The sequence below is a fragment of the Mollisia scopiformis genome, assembly GCF_001500285.1.
Source record: "Mollisia scopiformis unplaced genomic scaffold LY89scaffold_20, whole genome shotgun sequence".
Taxonomy (NCBI): Eukaryota; Fungi; Ascomycota; class Leotiomycetes; order Helotiales; family Mollisiaceae; genus Mollisia; species Mollisia scopiformis.
In genome coordinates this window covers 41,271-57,676 of record NW_017263600.1, presented here as the reverse complement: position 1 = coordinate 57,676, position 16,406 = coordinate 41,271, and the positions used below count along the sequence as shown (strand labels likewise).

The 16,406-nt window shown below is 47.5% G+C and overlaps 6 protein-coding genes across 6 annotated transcripts; 2 read left to right on the top strand and 4 right to left on the bottom strand.

Annotated features, from left to right (window-relative positions):
- Positions 1 to 61: 61 nt before the first annotated feature.
- On the bottom strand, positions 62 to 2,895 carry LY89DRAFT_755669 (uncharacterized protein). Its single transcript, XM_018221356.1, has 8 exons — positions 2,360 to 2,895; positions 2,005 to 2,215; positions 1,749 to 1,945; positions 1,560 to 1,647; positions 1,150 to 1,511; positions 1,092 to 1,103; positions 490 to 991; positions 62 to 439 (listed from the first exon to the last, which is right to left on the bottom strand). Exons 1-8 carry the CDS (start codon positions 2,440 to 2,442, stop codon positions 236 to 238), a joined length of 1,659 nt encoding a protein of 552 aa, XP_018067052.1. The 5' UTR covers positions 2,443 to 2,895; the 3' UTR covers positions 62 to 235.
- A 791-nt stretch (positions 2,896 to 3,686) lies between these two features.
- On the top strand, positions 3,687 to 5,136 carry LY89DRAFT_190389 (uncharacterized protein). Its single transcript, XM_018205698.1, has one exon. It carries the CDS (start codon positions 3,943 to 3,945, stop codon positions 4,963 to 4,965), a length of 1,023 nt encoding a protein of 340 aa, XP_018067051.1. The 5' UTR covers positions 3,687 to 3,942; the 3' UTR covers positions 4,966 to 5,136.
- Positions 5,137 to 6,538: 1,402 nt separating this feature from the next.
- LY89DRAFT_592165 (amino acid transporter-like protein) lies at positions 6,539 to 8,478 on the bottom strand (the record flags this gene model as incomplete). Its single annotated transcript, XM_018209681.1, is given in 7 exon segments — positions 6,539 to 7,000; positions 7,054 to 7,423; positions 7,442 to 7,823; positions 7,873 to 7,938; positions 7,985 to 8,115; positions 8,170 to 8,240; positions 8,296 to 8,478. The coding sequence occupies 7 exon segments, from the start codon at positions 8,476 to 8,478 to the stop codon at positions 6,539 to 6,541; spliced, it is 1,665 nt and encodes a 554-aa protein (XP_018067050.1).
- A 674-nt stretch (positions 8,479 to 9,152) lies between these two features.
- On the bottom strand, positions 9,153 to 11,805 carry LY89DRAFT_672835 (uncharacterized protein; the record flags this gene model as incomplete). The annotated part of the gene is made up of 7 exons (XM_018213309.1): positions 9,153 to 9,517; positions 9,569 to 9,718; positions 9,767 to 9,824; positions 9,870 to 10,577; positions 10,621 to 11,182; positions 11,230 to 11,533; positions 11,589 to 11,805. The coding sequence occupies 7 exons, from the start codon at positions 11,803 to 11,805 to the stop codon at positions 9,153 to 9,155; spliced, it is 2,364 nt and encodes a 787-aa protein (XP_018067049.1).
- Positions 11,806 to 12,105: 300 nt separating this feature from the next.
- LY89DRAFT_687666 (uncharacterized protein) lies at positions 12,106 to 14,048 on the bottom strand. The gene is made up of 5 exons (XM_018215555.1): positions 14,003 to 14,048; positions 13,505 to 13,948; positions 13,264 to 13,457; positions 12,390 to 13,215; positions 12,106 to 12,339 (listed from the first exon to the last, which is right to left on the bottom strand). The coding sequence occupies exons 1-5, from the start codon at positions 14,003 to 14,005 to the stop codon at positions 12,250 to 12,252; spliced, it is 1,557 nt and encodes a 518-aa protein (XP_018067048.1). The 5' UTR covers positions 14,006 to 14,048; the 3' UTR covers positions 12,106 to 12,249.
- Positions 14,049 to 14,417: 369 nt separating this feature from the next.
- LY89DRAFT_190286 (uncharacterized protein) lies at positions 14,418 to 16,305 on the top strand. Its single transcript, XM_018205697.1, has 3 exons — positions 14,418 to 15,533; positions 15,582 to 16,057; positions 16,137 to 16,305. The coding sequence occupies exons 1-3, from the start codon at positions 14,559 to 14,561 to the stop codon at positions 16,219 to 16,221; spliced, it is 1,536 nt and encodes a 511-aa protein (XP_018067047.1). The 5' UTR covers positions 14,418 to 14,558; the 3' UTR covers positions 16,222 to 16,305.
- Positions 16,306 to 16,406: the final 101 nt, after the last annotated feature.

Sequence of the window (16,406 nt, the reverse complement as noted above, 5' to 3'; positions counted from 1 at the left end):
CTCGTGGACTTGCGTTTCCGTCTCTTGCGGACGTTCTTGTAGAATTTCCTGCCTGTGGACGTAAATTGATCAGCTTAGGTTCACGCTTCACGTCGTGCATACTATACGGAGAAGGCTACAGAGAATGAATGTTGGGTTCAACTATGCAATCTACCATCCTGCCACGCAAGTTGATTATCACAGCTATGCGAGAGCAACCGTGGCGTGAAGCAAGGACAGCTCGTTCGAAGAGCATTCAATTGCAAACCACACAATCATCAACTTGCTCCCCTGTAGTGTCCGCACGTATGTTAGAAGAATTATGAAAACTACCTTTATTCAGCAGCAACAGCTTTCGTTCGTAGGGACCGAGAGGCTCCTCTATCATTATGCGTTCTCGTGGAGCCAATCGTTCAGGCCCTTGATATTCCCACACCCAACGGACATCGTCTGGCGGTCCCTATATTGTCGGTCAGATCGGTTCATTCAAATCGGGAGTGACGAGCTCACATCGGCAGGAGGTACGGTTGGACCCCAAGAAGCGTTCCACGGAATGGGATCATGCACGTTGATGCGCATCTCTGTCAAAGCCCATCCCCGATCTAACAATGCATGGCATTTGTACAGGCCATTATCGTCGAGACCGAGCCCACCAAGGTCCAATCTAACTCGAACGCAGCTATGAATCCTCTCATTTGTGTTCCGCATAAGCACATTAGTTGGCATCCCCGTGTCTGGATCAGCGCGTGTATTCAAGCCTGGAGTCCGCCATTTTGTTCCAGTAATGCGATACAGGCCCGTTTCAGAATTCCATATCTTGCCCAATCCCCATGGACGAATCGGCTTGTGCTTCTCATAAACGGAAGTGATGGCCCATTGTTTGTCTGGAGAACGGCTGAAGAAGCTCGAAAGAGTTTTGGGAGTTTTGGGAGGATCCTCGTAATACTGTATGTTCTGCTCGAAAATCTTATCAATGAAATCGTCCTGGAATGCCACTCCTATTGAAGCGAGTCTGGAATAATTAGCTATTGTTCAAGACCGGCTACAACATGCGGTAAACTGTCAATTCAGCATATAGGTTGTGGTGTAATAGGAAGAATCACTGGACTTACTGATCCATCATCCTGCAGAGTGTTAGTACAGAACACTCAAAGCTGGAGGTATACGTACCATGCCAGAGATATATTAGCTACCTCCTGGTCATCGTATCCTCCGCCGCAATTTGCATGGGCACCTGGAAACCAACATTGCCGCAAGTCTGTTGTTACTAGATCTTTATGATCCTTCCGTTCCCACACAGCTGCATTGAATGGAGCTCGATGCTCATCTAAAGCTAAAGCTTGGAACGCGTGGAGAATATTATCTGTCAAATTCGTGTCATAAAATTTGTACTCTTTCGTAGAATGAGGTAGGCCAAGCTTTGCGAGGATGGAGATCTGAGGTATGCCCAAAGACCCCACTGTATCCCAAACTGCAACCGCTTGGACTCTGATTTTTCGTCCGTCTGGATCATAGACTCTGGTGAGACCATCCTGTATTCGATTAGAAACTCTAAAACCTTGCTTTCACAGAGAGCCCACCTTCTCGAGTCGTTCCTTGTATTCAATCTCAGCATCTGGGCCGAATGGCTTATCTGCAAATGGAATGGTGGGGAATATGTCGTGGTACCTTTGAAAAAACAGATTAGGACCATCTAGAAGTAATAAAGAGGCGAGTAATAGCACGTAGAGGACAAATGGTCCATGCTTCACAAGCCTCAATTAACGCACCTGTCATTCTTGAAATTTTCCTGGTCCTTGAAAATCGGATAAAAATCGTTCATGCCATCGCGCGTCAAGAGGCCGATATCATTAATCATACCAGCGACACTTCGTGCGGTAAAAGCTCCCCGACTGAATCCAATGAGAATGATTTCATCACCAGGGGTGTAATTGGCCGTTATGAAGCTGTAAACTTCTCGAATGTTCTTGCGAGTGGTTAGCCCGTGATTTAAAGAAAAATTTTGTGCTTTGAATCAGCTCTTACTTCCGAGATACCGGTTCCCATCAACCCACCGGAGATTGCATCAATCACCGACGAGCCCGAACCAACGCCAGAGTGATAGTAGATAATCTGGGGACAGCCATCAAGCCCAACTCTTTTGAGCGCGTGGCCGATCCGAGTGACGTTTGAAGGAACTTGCAGAGAGCCGGTAGGGACATATGGAATCAGGGTTGGTTTCTGGAAGCCATCATCACTAGAGGGAGTTAGCACGGATACAGATTAGAGGCAGAAGAGTCCGGAAATGGATGCTGGATAGAGAAGCGTGACTGAAGAACGTCCCCAATTCCCAAACCTCTACTGTTAGGAAATCGACGCCGAGTATTGCGAATTCACGTACCTGTCCATCCAAGTCCCATCGCAGCAGAGAATAAGGCGCTTCTTAGCGTGGGGTGGCGGCGGAGGTTGAGAGAAAGAAGACATCGTGGCAGATGTTAGAAGTGAAGGTCAAAAGTTCTAATGATTGTTGAGGATATTTAAGTACTGAAGGACTCAGAAGGTGATTCAGGGTGGGCGTGATCGGCGATGACTGTTGTGAATAACTCTAAATCCAGTTCAACTGGCGAGGTGCCGTATATGGAAGGCGTGGCCATGCATGCTCTTTCCCCACGCTCCTTATGGAGTGTTTTCCTTGAGTACGAGTCTACCCCTCGCTGTAACCATCATTGTTGCCCTGGTGTCACAATCGACGCCACACAATACACGAGCTAGTCGCTGGGGAGGTGATCACAATACGCTTGTCACGTCGTTCAACAGATGCGCACGAAACCGGAGAAAAGACACAACGGGAATGCCTTGATGTGTCGGACGGAGCAGAGGAGAGGTCGAAAATATGTGCGACGTTGAGCAGTGAAGTGAGGTGAGGTGAGAGGAGGTGAGGTGAGAATTTGAGATGAGATGAGATGAGATGAGATGAGTTTAATTTGACCCCAGCCCAGCGATGCCAAGCCCAGCTCAGCTCGGCCCCAGCCTTATGAGTTTATACAGTAGTGAGCGGCGGCTGGGGATCCTGGCTGGCGTCAAGGGTCCAGACAGGCCAGGATCATCACCCGTACTGTACTGAATTTTACTGGAACTCGATGCCTGGACTGGACCGTCCCGCCGTCACTCTCCCGATGCGCCATTGGCCACAGGGGCATTGGAGCAGCGTTTCGGTTCCACATGGGGACTGCTGATACCAATGCGCGAAATCCTCCTTATCGATGTCCAACATCCAGCCACAGCACCTCCAAGTCAAGTTGTTGCATCGAATCCAATCTTCGTCATCTAACAGGATGCCATCTTGCACGTCTTGGACTACTGGTAGGCTAATGTTCCTCCTCTGCTCGGTGATGGAGCTCAATGCAAAACAACCAAAACGAGACCTAAGATTACAATGAAGAAGGAAGTCGCTCAGAATTGTGTCAGACATTGAGCTCGTCTAGGCTCTCCAAGACAGTTCTCTATCTATATCGAGAATGGAAAAAGACCAAGTTGACGAGTTGATTCTACCATTTAAAGTTCCCTTTGCTGCCCAGACCAGTACTGAGCGCACTGCGGAAGAAGCTCTCTGGAGTTTGGTCGACTGCTTGAGGCCCGTGCTAACAAGAGAGGTCCATGGGCATGGGTCCTATAGCATTAGCCAACTCCGTCCATCCTCATCTTTTTTCACGACGTTCTTTCATCGAGAATCAATGACACTACAATTCTTGCGCCATCTGCGCTTCTCACTAGTACATCCACAGTCTGCGGGCAACGCAAACACTCCGGACCAGACGACCAACCACATGTCTTATCTTTAAGACACTCGCCGATAAGCGTGGGGTAGGTACATGCTGCAACCTCGTCCGTGAAACCACCTCCTCTTCTCTTCTGCCTTAAGGACGACCTTTCCCCAGGTGTAAGATACCATGGCAGGAGCCGCAATGCAAAATACCTGTCACCATGCCGGATGAGCATGCTGTTGTTGATTCGTCAATTACTGACTTCTTCCTTCGTTCGGGACTCACGGCCCAGACCAGACACGAATGCTTCAACCTCATCGAAGAGCTATATCCGAATAAAGCAGCGTCTGCGGCATCCTGTCAGGGCTACTGCTCATTAACTGTCTTCGTAGGCCATGACACAGTCGTTCAATTTCGTCCGTACAACTATCGATTGGATCTGCAACTCACATTAGTTGCACGAGAAGTCTATGGGACCTTCGCCCCAGAGACGAGATATGTAGCCACCCTTCCAGCATCAGGACTTCTTGTGTACAGAATGGGAAGAATAGGTGGCGTATCTTTCAAAGACTTCAGAGCTAGCAGGTCAATGATAGCATGCTCAACATACCATCGAGCAGCTCTCTGTCGAGACTTTGCCAGATTTCTTGCAAGGTCGTGGAAGGAGACAAGCAGTCGAGCTTTACCCCTTGGCCTTGTAGGGAAGACCATTGAATCTCGCCTCAGAGCACTGGTCTCGACCCTGTCTCATCGATTTCGACTAGTAGCAAGGAGGGTCCTCGAGAATCTGCGACGAATCGAAGCCCTCCCATGGGTTCTTACACATGGTGATATTGTTGCATCAAATATCATGATCGAACCTTCGAACGGGACATTAACGGGACTCGTGGATTGGGCAGAAGCGGAACGTCTGCCATTCGGGGTTTGTTTCTATGGACTCGAAGAGCTGTTGGGGGAAATGACAATGACAGGCTTCCAGTACCGCCATGATGCCGTCAGTCTCCGAACTGTTTTCTGGGCGGAGCTGGGAATGCTGGTACCAGAACTACAGCAGACCCAAGTTCTCGAGGCCGTCAAGTTGGCAAGAGATCTTGGGGTCTTACTCTGGCACGGCATTGCTTTCGACGATGGGGCCATTGACCGAGTGGTGCAAGAGGGCCGAGACGTGGAAGAAATTCATAGACTTGAAGCATTCTTGGATATACAGGGGAATCCACCAACGGTCAGGTCTCTGAAGTTGTAAATTATCCCCACCATTTCAGTAATTCAAGAAGCACATTACAGTTCTGGGCATTGGCATCATCAATACGGAAGCTATTTCAATGTCCATCATATTGCGCTACTCCTATGTGTTCAAATCCTAGTTGATACCATGCGAGTGTTCTTAAAAGACGACCCTTTTAGTCGATAGTATCTTTACTTTTAATTTTTCGAGCTTCTCTCCTGCTCTCTCAGTCTTCTCACAGTGTGGCGCGCTCGTGCTAGGGGATTCCGAGAGTCTTGCTCTTGAGCGTTGTTATGTTTGAGGTGGATGTGGTACTGTGGAAGTTCGACGCCTCGAAGTCTCAAATCTGCAAACATGGTTCAGCAGACTTCAAGGAAGAATCTTGTATATGCCCACCTTTCCTTGCTTCTCTGCGCATCATTTGAAGTTGGAGATATGTAATGATCAGGCCGCAGGCTGTCATGATGATACCTATGAGACCAAGTGCAATTGAAAATATCGTATCGGAAGAGACTGGATGGAGTCAGCACATTGGTTGCAATTGCGGCCATGGAGTAGTGGCTTCTGGGGAGGGACCGGCAGAGTAGCCTGAATGAGAGTACAGTGTGAAATGGGCAAATGCCGTCGTCTTTCTGCTTGCGATTAAGTGCAGGTAGTTTAGAAATGGACCTCAGATCAGATGCTATACTCCCACTGAATGCCATGAAACCCAAGTACACAAGGTTTACAGGTATCAGTGTTAGAGAATATTCTAGCTTGGAGCCACAACGACGAAACGTATATGTTCACTGGTATAAACAATCCAGGTGAACAAAGGTGGAAATTAGGTTGATTGCTAGGAGGGGGAGAATGTACGTGCCCATGTTTAAGCACAGCTTGTATGTATTATCTGCATAAATGATTCACGGTGGAAGACATGCAATGTTGTGTTGCTGCTGCAAAGGATTCTCAAGCTGCGGCGACTATCACTTCGTGTCTAGTCACGAAATCGTTCAAGACAAAGAATTAATTTAATAGTGAGGGGATAAATGCTAAGTATGCTGCGACCCAAAGAGAGCAACTACAACCCCATACCAAAGTAAGCTCGTGGTGGCACTTTTGTTGTATGCAATGCAATGCATACGAACGATCGCCCCAACCTCCGCGTGGGCGGATTAGCCAGTGATGCGACCGCACAACCAGTGTACAACAATGCAGCAAGACGGAATTCGCCATTGTTCGTCCAATTGGAGATGATGGCCCAAGTCTAATCGAACTGGCGATTTCAAAGGGCTCTCGTCGAGAGGGCAAAGAATAAACTTGTCGTTGGTTTAGAAAGCGAACCACCTGACCATTCCTTGTATACTCTGAAATGCTATCGATCTGATCGCCTCCAAGATCATGTTCGGATAATCGATGTGCTAGCAAATTTTCGTCTTTAGTGATCAGCTGGCAGTAGACTTAACTTCCGGTTCGTCAAAGGAGGAGGAACGAAAGTATTTTTCAAATGGTAATGATATTGTGGCAGCTCGCTCTCCTTCAGCTCAAGGCTTTTCTATATTCCAAATAAAGAACGCTATCCGAGGGACCTGACAGATGCAAGACGGGGTAACTAAACTCCCTGAAGACCAACACCAGCCTCCCTCCTCCCCTCCACGAAGACCACAGGGGGTGTATAATGTTTCTTCCCATGTAGGAAATAAATGCCCAGACTCAGAATGATAACCCCGACCCAAACTAGAGGAGCCCAATTTGCATTACCCGTCCCAACTGGTAGTGTGATAGGAAAACAACTAAACACAATAATAAATGCCGAATACACAAAAGCAAAAGCATTGATCGGAATGCCCATCCTACCCAGAGACCAGCGAGCGGGAGGGAGTTCCTCTTTGAGTAGACGTTTTCGAAGAACGCAGCCGATGGATATCATGTAAGTTGAGAGGAGGGCGAGTAGGTTGAGGGAGACGATTATGTTGAATGCGTAAGTGGAGCCGAGGTTGATGAGACAGAGGATACCAGCTACAACGGCGGTCAAATAGACGGAATTATTGGGGACATTGTGTTTGTGGTCCATCTAACAGGGTCAGTAACAAATTTTAATTTGAAATCGTGCAATTTTGAACTTACCTTTGAGATCCACTTTGACAAGGGGAAACCTTTGTCTCTAGAAAAAGCCCACAGCTCTCGGGAAGTAGTGGCGAGTGCGGTGATGTTTCCAAGGGCAATCAAGATGAAGAGATATATCATAAGCACAAAGGCAACGGCATTAGATCCTGTGTTTTGGAACAGTGTGAGGTACGGAGCACTTGAGCCGAGAACCGTATCCAAATCTCCAATGCAGAAAAGCATGGTGATGAGCATGGCGATACCTAGGATCACGTTCATGACATAGCTCCACCACATGGCTCGAGGAACGTTCAAGGATGCATCTTCGACTTCCTCTGAGATGTGTACCGCACTATCGGAGCCTGCCATACGATTAGTATCATCGTGCTCACTTTACATTCCTAGGTACCTACCAAGGTTACAATAGATGACTGAAACCTGGGCGATGAGACAGGCAGTTCCAGTATTGCTCCATCCACCATTGTTGACGACTTCAACGAAAACGACGTGTGCAGAGTTCTTGGGAGCCATGACCAATAAAGGTATGATTGTGAGTAACAATCCACCCAAATGACCAAATAGTGACATCGTCTCAAGTGCCGGGAGTGCTCTAGCCCACCAAGTATTGAAAACAATAGTTACTAGTAGTGATGCCAGCATAATGAGTGTATATTGCCAGGCCGTGAAGGCGTAGTCGGGTTTAGCGACATCGATGATCGCTTGAATAAGAGTGGTCATCACAAACACACTGCTAGATACGCCTGAAAGCCATCCCAAGGTAGACATCCAGCCTGCACGGAATATTAGCCAAAGTTCGACGATGTTGCAGCACGATCATACCAGCAGCATAGCTCAAGAACTTCTGATACTCAGCAGGTGCAAATTCGGAGACCCAGTGATATTGCCCTGCCCTGGTCAGCTTTCGACCGCACTCCACGGCCGTTTTACATACCTCCACTGGTTGGTGCCATGGACTCCATCTCAGCAAGCGAGGCGACAATTGAGCTGTAACACACAACCGTTGCAATGAAGACCCAGAATAGCCCTCCAAAGCCGCCATTGGTGAGACCTGTGCTCAATGACCTATATGGAAAAGGTCAATATCGAGATTTACTCAGCAATTAAGATCACACGTACACTAAGACGTATTCCCAAGTCGCCATATAAATCGATATGAACCCCAGAGTCGAAAGTAAACTGAAATTTCGCTGTGGCCGATTTATTAGTCCTGCACAGCCTTCGTTGAAAAGTCAGGGAGCGGACCTTGAATTCCTGCTTCTTTCCCAAGCGCTGCATATCAGCGAGATCATTCTGCGTGTCTCCATACTGCAGCGCATCAGGATCTACCAGCACTCCCGGATCCCGATTGTTTGGCGATTCTCTCGACACGGTGTCATAAGGGCCTTTTTCGATACCCTTTTCGGGGATTTCTCCCCGATCGGCCATGATTTAATTCGTGAAGTTTGTCAATGAGGAAGAAGAGTCGCAGAAGTTTGGATATCGACAGGCAGTGCTAATGTCGGAATTGGAGTGGGAAAAAGAGAGAAAGGCAAAGATAGTACTTGCACAGCAAAGTCGTCACAATGATATAAATTATTTTGCACATCCGGGGGACAGCTAAAACTAAGTAGCTGTCTATCAATTGGTGCATCGCACCATACCCTTATCCTTATCTGACATTTGGTGGGCGGTCCAGAATGAGACTCTTTTCGCGACCAGGCGTTGCTAATGCAGTTGCAGACTAGAGCTTCTCCCCCACAGCCAAGCCAAGCCAAGCCAAGCAGACGCTGGTAAATGCTTCGCTTCTGTCCAGACTCGCTAACGACCTGCAGCTAATAAATAAATAAATATACCGTCCCGTGCGAAGCCTGTCATGCCGTAGCGCCATCTGGCTCCCGGTGTTTCTCACCTGCCAATTGGTTCACCCGGGTACCGTACATGCAAGAGCAAATACATGTAGTGCAGTGCAGTGCAGTGCGAGACGTGTCGAACACCAGCCGATCGAGCCCGAGAAGAGCAGGTACAGCAGACCGCCAACCGCCATGCAGCAAACCGATATGGGCAAGATCCCTGCATTCCGAAGCTTATCTTTCGAGCTTCCGACCCATCACACTTCTGACTTATGACATTGAAATATCTTCATCCTCAGCCACCTCAGATAACGCATCTGCTTTCCCCAACCTGAGCACTCGGTAATGCAGCCTATCTTTGCTCAGGAGGATGATGCGTCGTGAGTCTGCTTGTTTCTCTCCGCCTTCGTTGTGTCTCATATCACTGCTTGCTCGGATTTCCAGTCTTTCGGGTACAAATGCTTGATCGGTCGATAGTTTGTATTTGCAAAATTGCTGCAGTACTTCTTGATTACTGAAATGAGGTGTCGGACCGCCCTTGCCCTTTGACGAGTGGGGAGAATAATTCAACGCATAGTTGCTAAGGTTTCCTTTGAGATTGGACTTATAGGGGATATTCAAAAGACTGGTCGTTGCTGCCAAATGTGAGATGTACGGCAGAAGGTCAAAGCTTGAGCAGTACTTACTGTTTGACTCCCACAATGCCAGTATTTCACTATCATCCCAAATCTTGAGATCTTTGATTATGCCGTTGCCAAGTTGTAAGGAAGTCGAGGAGACACTGTGCGGCGAGCTGATACCATTTTCCAAGGACATGATAACCCGGACGACTTGTACTTCGGATCTTTCAGTGTAGTTCATGCAGAGCTTGGAGTCAAACCTACGAATCCCTTGCGAGCCACCAGGAACATAAGCTATATATGTTTCGCAGGTCGACTTATTCTGCCAACGTGTCAGCCGCTACCCAATCATTGTCAGTTCACCCACCTCTGCAATCATTCTCATATGCATGGGAGAATCATCGTGAGCCGGGCCGACTTCATATGGCTTCCCAAACAAGACGTTCCGCATTTCGGCGTCAGCAATCTGACCGAATATCATACCGGTCTGTCTCATCAAAAGCTTATATAACACCTCAACACGTGGCAGGAGTTTTATATATGGCAATCCTCGCTCCTGTTTCTGAAGCTGCTTGTCTAGTAGATCATACATCGGCATGCCGTCCTCGCCATGAGTCCAATCTTCAAGAAAATCTTCGGGTGGCTTCTCCATATAAATTGCAAGAGGGCTCGACGTCATGGCATTTTGAATATATGAAAGAACCTTGTTGTGGTCAATGGATGCCTCCTTTTCTGCTGCTGCATCATCCGCTGGAGAAGCTGACGCATCGGAAGCAACTCGGTCAATCTCATTCCGGAGCCAGGATGAGAATGACGTGAACAGCTCCAACTCATCGACAACCTGAATGAGGATCTTTGATGATACCAAATGCAGGCAAGCAACGCGATCCATGATGGTATTGATTTGTTGAGTCGTGAAGCCTAAAGAGCTGTTTGATCCTTGAAATTTTGCAATTCCAGAGAACCTGCTAAGAATCAGGGAGCAGCGTTCGAGAGCAGGTAGCATATTCTCGTGTACTAGACGTCTTAGATTTTCTAAGCCAGTTGTGACGGCTTTATCCCATCGTTTGTGACCCTGAAAACATTAGACAAATATCAGGCGGATTATAAGTGCTTACTCTTTCGGACAATTCGTCTACAAGCCACTCACGCACAGAAGGGAATGTATGTCCTGTAGCCACGGAATGATATAAGGCCTGAACGATATCTCGATTATCCTTCTCCATTAAGGTTTCATTGATGTTACTTAGAAACCTGCCGGGAAGCTCTTGAGTAGACTTCCATTCAATTGACATCTGGAGTTGAACTTGATCGATATACCTGAGTAGATTTTGGAGAGCAGTAGCGCGAGAAGCAAGTAGTGAAAGGTATTCGCTCGACGCCGAAATGAATCGGAGGTCCATGGGTACGAAGTAAAGCCGCGGTCCCGGAGCTGAGGCTCGCAGAAGCAGCGAGTGGGTGGAATATTGCTTATGAGACGCATGAAGAACCAACTGAGATGCTGTATCCCCAGGAAGACGTGGCGATGGGAAGGAGCCAATCTCGAACGAATCGTAAATACTGAGATGAATGGTTCCCGGAAGTGTCCCTACAACCATCACATCGACTGCGTTGTTGTCCTTTGGGTCAAATGCTCGAAAGAGGGCATCTAAAGATGATCTAGAACTGAATACCTCGTCTCTGGACTTTCTTTAGCTTACGTTGGTGACAAAGAATAGAAAACTTACGAGCCACCGGCGGCTAGAACGCTGAGCTTTGGCAGGCTTGTTTCGATGTCGATGAGTGATAGGTCTCGAGGTAGATCCAGAATGGCGTCTAATTCGCCAGTTGCTAGGATTGTGTTCCATGAATCTTCTCCCTTCTTCTGCGTGACAGAGCTGGTACTTCTGTTTGTAAGATTGGTAGACCAACCTATGCACGTGATATCAGAGGCCTGGCGAATGCCCGTTGAAAACCAATGCACAATCTTGCTGCTTTCAGCTCCTACAAGTCGGATAGATCCATCGCTCCAAGCAATAGCAAGCAGTTGACCTATTTGTGGTCAGTTCTACAGCATTTACATGTAGTTCGAGATCCTAGTACGAACCATTTGGTTTCCATCGAATGCTAGTTACTCGGTACGCTCCTGTTTTCTGTGTCGCACCATACACACGCTGACCATTAAGACGGTAGATGAGCACTTGTTGGTCAATGGTGACAAGTGCCACCAAGTCCATGGATGGACAATAGGCGACGAGGGCAGGGTCTGCCGTGTGATGAAGGGTCTTCTCGGAGAGAAGCTGGAAATGCGAAGGCGCCCCCATCTTGACGTTATTGATCATCCTACTCCCGTGAATTCGTCGAGATTTGCACTTTTCTGCATTATCTGGTGGTAAGGCCGCTGATGGTACTTTTTAGGGAATCTGGAAGAGACGCGCTGGGTCGCGTTCTTGCCTAGAATGCAAATAGACGAAGTTTTATCTAAGCGAAGCCCGAATCAGGTAAGTAAGTAATTGCTGTTTCTTTTCTCTTTCCTCTCCTCCAGGACTTTATGCGGGAAACGGGAAATGTTAAGTTATCACAACAACAACAACTTGTTAGGTTACCCGAAAGACCATGAAATAGTGCAAATCAAGTTCATTCATTTTGGTGGTGATTTAGTCTATGGCAAAAATCATGATTTTTTCATGGCTATTGATGCCGACCGTCCCACGCCTTGCTCCAGACAACATACATATTCTGCTCCCAATTCTACGCTTTATGGCTTATCACTCAATTATGTACGAGTCAGCGACAGACTTGACCTCCTTCGAGAACGTTACTGTTTCATTCATCTCAACAAGCGTAACGTCGGTGACCTAACGATATCAGTATCAAGTAGGCTAGGAGGGTAAAAGAAGGGACTTACATCAACGTCGATGAAGGGTTTCGATTTGCCGAATTTCACTTGCATAGGGAAGAACTCATTCTCATCTCCGGCTTGGGCTTCGAATTCGAAGGACCCAGAAGCATTGTCATCATCCACTAGACCAATAGTCCACTCCAAACTGTCTCCTGAGACCTCATATGTGGCATCAAAGCTAGAAACTGCTGGTTCGCTTGTAGCGTAAGGAATGATGACGGTAACATCTTTCAGTGGGTCACCCCCAGTGAGTTCGTACTCAACAGTGATGTTGTACGTATCGTCAGATCCCTTGTTAACCCACACAGTGAAGGTGATTGGGACCGCGCTTGCATCGTCGGCTTTTGGTGTAGCTCGCCATCGCAAAACACCGACTGAGTTGTTGACTGGGAAGCCCTTTGCGATATTGGACATCTGTACAGCCTTGGAGTTATTGAAAACTCCTTTATCGACATTAGGATGCGTTCGAAATTGGACTCCGTGGCTGGCATTGGCAACCAAATCCAGCTTCACCTTCGTCAACGTTGGATCTGATATCCTCAATTGCAGGTCCCCTTTGACTTCTAGCGAGTTTACAGAGCCTTCCCTTGACAGCTTTGCATTTATAGTCTCTGCGATCGTAACATGAATGGCGTCACGGTCGAGTGAGGATGTTACAGGAGATGGCTGTGCATGCGTGTGTTCTGCTGAAGTGGTGGGGTGGTTCGGCACTAATGGAGAAGATGCGGTTTCTTCTGCTTCGGCACCCAAATCACCTCTGACACGTTCGAACATGTCGGTAGTCTTGGACTTTTTGCCCAACTGCATGCCTTTGCCCTTCGGTGCTGCAGCTCTGAGATAGAGTTAGCAAAAAGCCATAGCGAAGCTTTCAATGACGTACTTATATGACTTATTCTTCTCGGCCTCGTAGGAATCGTAGGTATCTGTGACAGTGGTGCGTGCGGGAGGAGTGTATGTAGGATAGATAGGCGTCCGGGGAATGGCATTTCTGCCACTTCTTGAAACTTCTTTGCGTTGCATCTCCAACTGCTTTGCCTTTCGTTTCCGTTCCTCGGTGGCTTCCAATTCTTTATTCTATACCAAGTTAGCTTGTACAAACTGAAGTGAAATTGCCTGCATACTCTTGAAATGATCTCTTGGATTCTCTCTTCGTGACTCTCCATTTCTAAGAATGTCTTGATTTGGCTGATGGTCAGATTCTCCCTGTATCCCAGAGTGACGAGTTCATCGAACGCGCTGAGTAGTTCATAGGCATTCTTCAAAATCTCCCTCTCGTCTAGAGTCTTGCACGTACTCGTAACCACTTGTGCGAAAAGGTGTAAGGAGTCGATGTCTTGGAGGATATTGGATTGCCTATTGGTGATGAGAACCATATAGAGTTCGTCGAGCGGTTGGTACACAAAGCGGACATTGTCTTGTTCAACAGTCGTATGTTGGGTTCCACTGTCTGCTAACTTTGGGAAAGATGCCAGGAGGGCTTCAATTCTAGAGCGCTGCATCTCTCGAAATTGTCGCGAGAGGACAGCTTTTCCGCCCCGAGTGCATATTGAAGCGGCAAGGACAACCTGAGTAGTTTGTTAGATGGGATAAATACCAAGTGGATCTGCATTTATACGTACCATTTTTGCGAGTGTTCAACAGACAATGTAGCGGGGGAATTTGGTTGTCGAGCTCAACTCGCGATAGCTGTCCAGTGAGGTAGAGTGGGTCACGTGTGGGATTTTCTCAAAGCAGATTAGCGCTGGACTGACGCTAAAACTGGACCTGGAAATTGAACTCGACCTCAGGGCAATATCAGCAAGATAACTTCAATCCAGACGCGACACCTCTCCTTCCAGAATCGTTCTTTACTTTCTAACTCGCGCCTTGTTGTTCCTACGATGCGCCACTGATTATTCGACGCGTCGCCGCGATAAATCGGACATCAGTCTTTGTTCTTTGACTACTTCATCTGCTTGGGGCTCATTTTTGCAGCCTGACAAAGCGAGGTGAATCACACCAACCACCAGAACTATCTATTTCACATTCAGCTGTACCTTCTCAGAACCTTCTACCAACCATTCATCCACCCTGGTTGCAACCGCCCTCCTTGCAACCTCTTCTAAATACCACTACAACGACCCATTACAAGGCATTCAGTAGGCTTCCCTTGTAACGCTCTCCTATCGATTCGCGATGGCAGATGATAGTATGGAGATATCCTCTGAGCATGGCCAGAATACTGGCGACGATATCGACATCGATATCGATATCACAGCTGGTCAGGCTGATGAGGACTACATTCTACAAGATACCCTATCAACTGTGGATTATGGGAACGAATTTCCCACACAACCATCTCCAGCGGTGCACCATGATGATCTCATGGTAGATGACGACAATGCATCTTACCAAATGGACGATGCTGATTTCATTCAAGACGAAGCCGAGCATATCGCAGAACCAGAATCGATGTCTTTTGCCCAAACCGACATACTTTATACACATGGAGATGATGGAAGTGCTGCCGATGCTATTATATACAGCGAAGATCATGACATCGGCCTATTCTTCGGTCAAGATGGTGGCAACGAAATGGACGCCACCGGCCGTGATCTTGTGCTAGATTCGGAGAATATTTCCCATGATGGGAATATTGCACCGATTCCTGAAGGCGTTCTTCCTCATGCAGATACCATACTCCCACAAGATTATAGCAATCAAGGGGACCAAGCTGATAAAAGCCCCTCGCAATCGCTTGGACCTTCTCCACAAAGTCGCAGTCCCGCAGCTGCTGCAGAAGAGCCCAGAAGTCCTCCCGCATCTCTTGGTCATTTATCTCCCGTCCGTGAATCTAATGATACTATCTCAGATCCTACTTCTAATCCCCAAGAGGCATCTGGTGAAGTCGACGAACCTGAATCAATAGAGCACACATATGATTTCCTGACAGCTCGTGGAGTTAAGGTTGTATATCAGTCGGTGGAATACGCATTGTTTGCAACGTCTGATTCAGACGATCCGGATTCATACTTCTTGTCAGACCTCGCTATTATCGAGAAGCCCCTCGAACAATTTTTCTCGGCTATTCGTGAGATCATCCGCGATGACTTAACTGCTGATGAAGAACTTTGTTTGAATGTTGAAGACCTGGGTCTTGAGACGGAGGAAGTAAGTGTTTCGAATTCATCCTTGCAATCTAATACTAACATGTCACAGGCCTCATCAAACCTCAAAGATGTAACCCTGTCACAGATCTTGAACTTGCATGATGAACTTTTGCGTAACGATAGTGTAGACTCGCCTGGACCGCTCTATCTTCTCCTTGGCACTCGGGTGAATTTCATCAAGAGACTTGCCAGTCTTGCCGAAGGTGCTTCTTTAGGTAAAGGATTTTCTGAAATGGCGGGCTTAGAGAACAGAAGCCAGAGTGTGGATGATGTGGGAGATGGAGATGAGACTGCGAGGAATGTTCAGTCAAACTATGAGAATCTGGAAAGAGCAAACGATGCTACAGGAGATACTACACAAGGTATTGAAAAAGGTGACCTGGAGAATGGTCCTTCAACCGAAGATCAAGTAGACTCACTGGAGATTTACGAAGAGGCGGAAGTCCCAGACGACGAGAAAGAGGCTAGCGAGCGTCATGATGAGCAGCAAGCAGCACCTGAAGAATACCCAGAGGATTACGATGAGCAGAATACAGCACAAAAGGAGTCTCGAGAGGAAGGCAAAGACCAAAATACAGCACGTACAGATTATCAAGAGTACGAGCAAATTACAACACAGCAAGGAGAGCACACAGAGCACCATAGAGAAGACGTCAAATCCAAGCCAGTGGCTCATAGTCCTGCCATGACCGACAATGCTAAGGATTCCATCGTCACTAACAGCAGTCACAAGACCAAAAGTGACTCCGTACCAGATTCGAGCAGTAAGCATACTGACACCATCAAACCTCTGCTAGAATCGACTAGCGAGATTACAAAGGACCCTGATAATGAAGAGGAGGATCTGATCGATTACTCAGACGAGGAAATTCAG

What these genes read in the sequence shown, in the direction of transcription:
- LY89DRAFT_755669 (XM_018221356.1), bottom strand. Translation starts at nt 2,442, where the DNA reads ATGTCTTCTTTCTCTCAACCTCCGCCGCCACCCCACGCTAAGAAGCGC. An exon ending in GATGGGACTTGGATGGACAG is followed by an intron (nt 2,216 to 2,359) that starts GTACGTGAATTC and finishes AACTCCCTCTAG; the next exon opens with TGATGATGGCTTCCAGAAAC. An exon ending in CAACCGTACCTCCTGCCGAT is followed by an intron (nt 440 to 489) that starts GTGAGCTCGTCA and finishes CCGACAATATAG; the next exon opens with GGACCGCCAGACGATGTCCG.
- LY89DRAFT_190389 (XM_018205698.1), top strand. Translation starts at nt 3,943, where the DNA reads ATGCCGGATGAGCATGCTGTTGTTGATTCGTCAATTACTGACTTCTTC.
- LY89DRAFT_687666 (XM_018215555.1), bottom strand. An exon ending in TCCAAGAGATCATTTCAAGA is followed by an intron (nt 13,458 to 13,504) that starts GTATGCAGGCAA and finishes AACTTGGTATAG; the next exon opens with AATAAAGAATTGGAAGCCAC. An exon ending in GAGAAGAATAAGTCATATAA is followed by an intron (nt 13,216 to 13,263) that starts GTACGTCATTGA and finishes ACTCTATCTCAG; the next exon opens with AGCTGCAGCACCGAAGGGCA.
- LY89DRAFT_190286 (XM_018205697.1), top strand. Translation starts at nt 14,559, where the DNA reads ATGGCAGATGATAGTATGGAGATATCCTCTGAGCATGGCCAGAATACT. An exon ending in TGGGTCTTGAGACGGAGGAA is followed by an intron (nt 15,534 to 15,581) that starts GTAAGTGTTTCG and finishes AACATGTCACAG; the next exon opens with GCCTCATCAAACCTCAAAGA. An exon ending in TACCCAGAGGATTACGATGA is followed by an intron (nt 16,058 to 16,136) that starts GCAGAATACAGC and finishes CAAGAGTACGAG; the next exon opens with CAAATTACAACACAGCAAGG.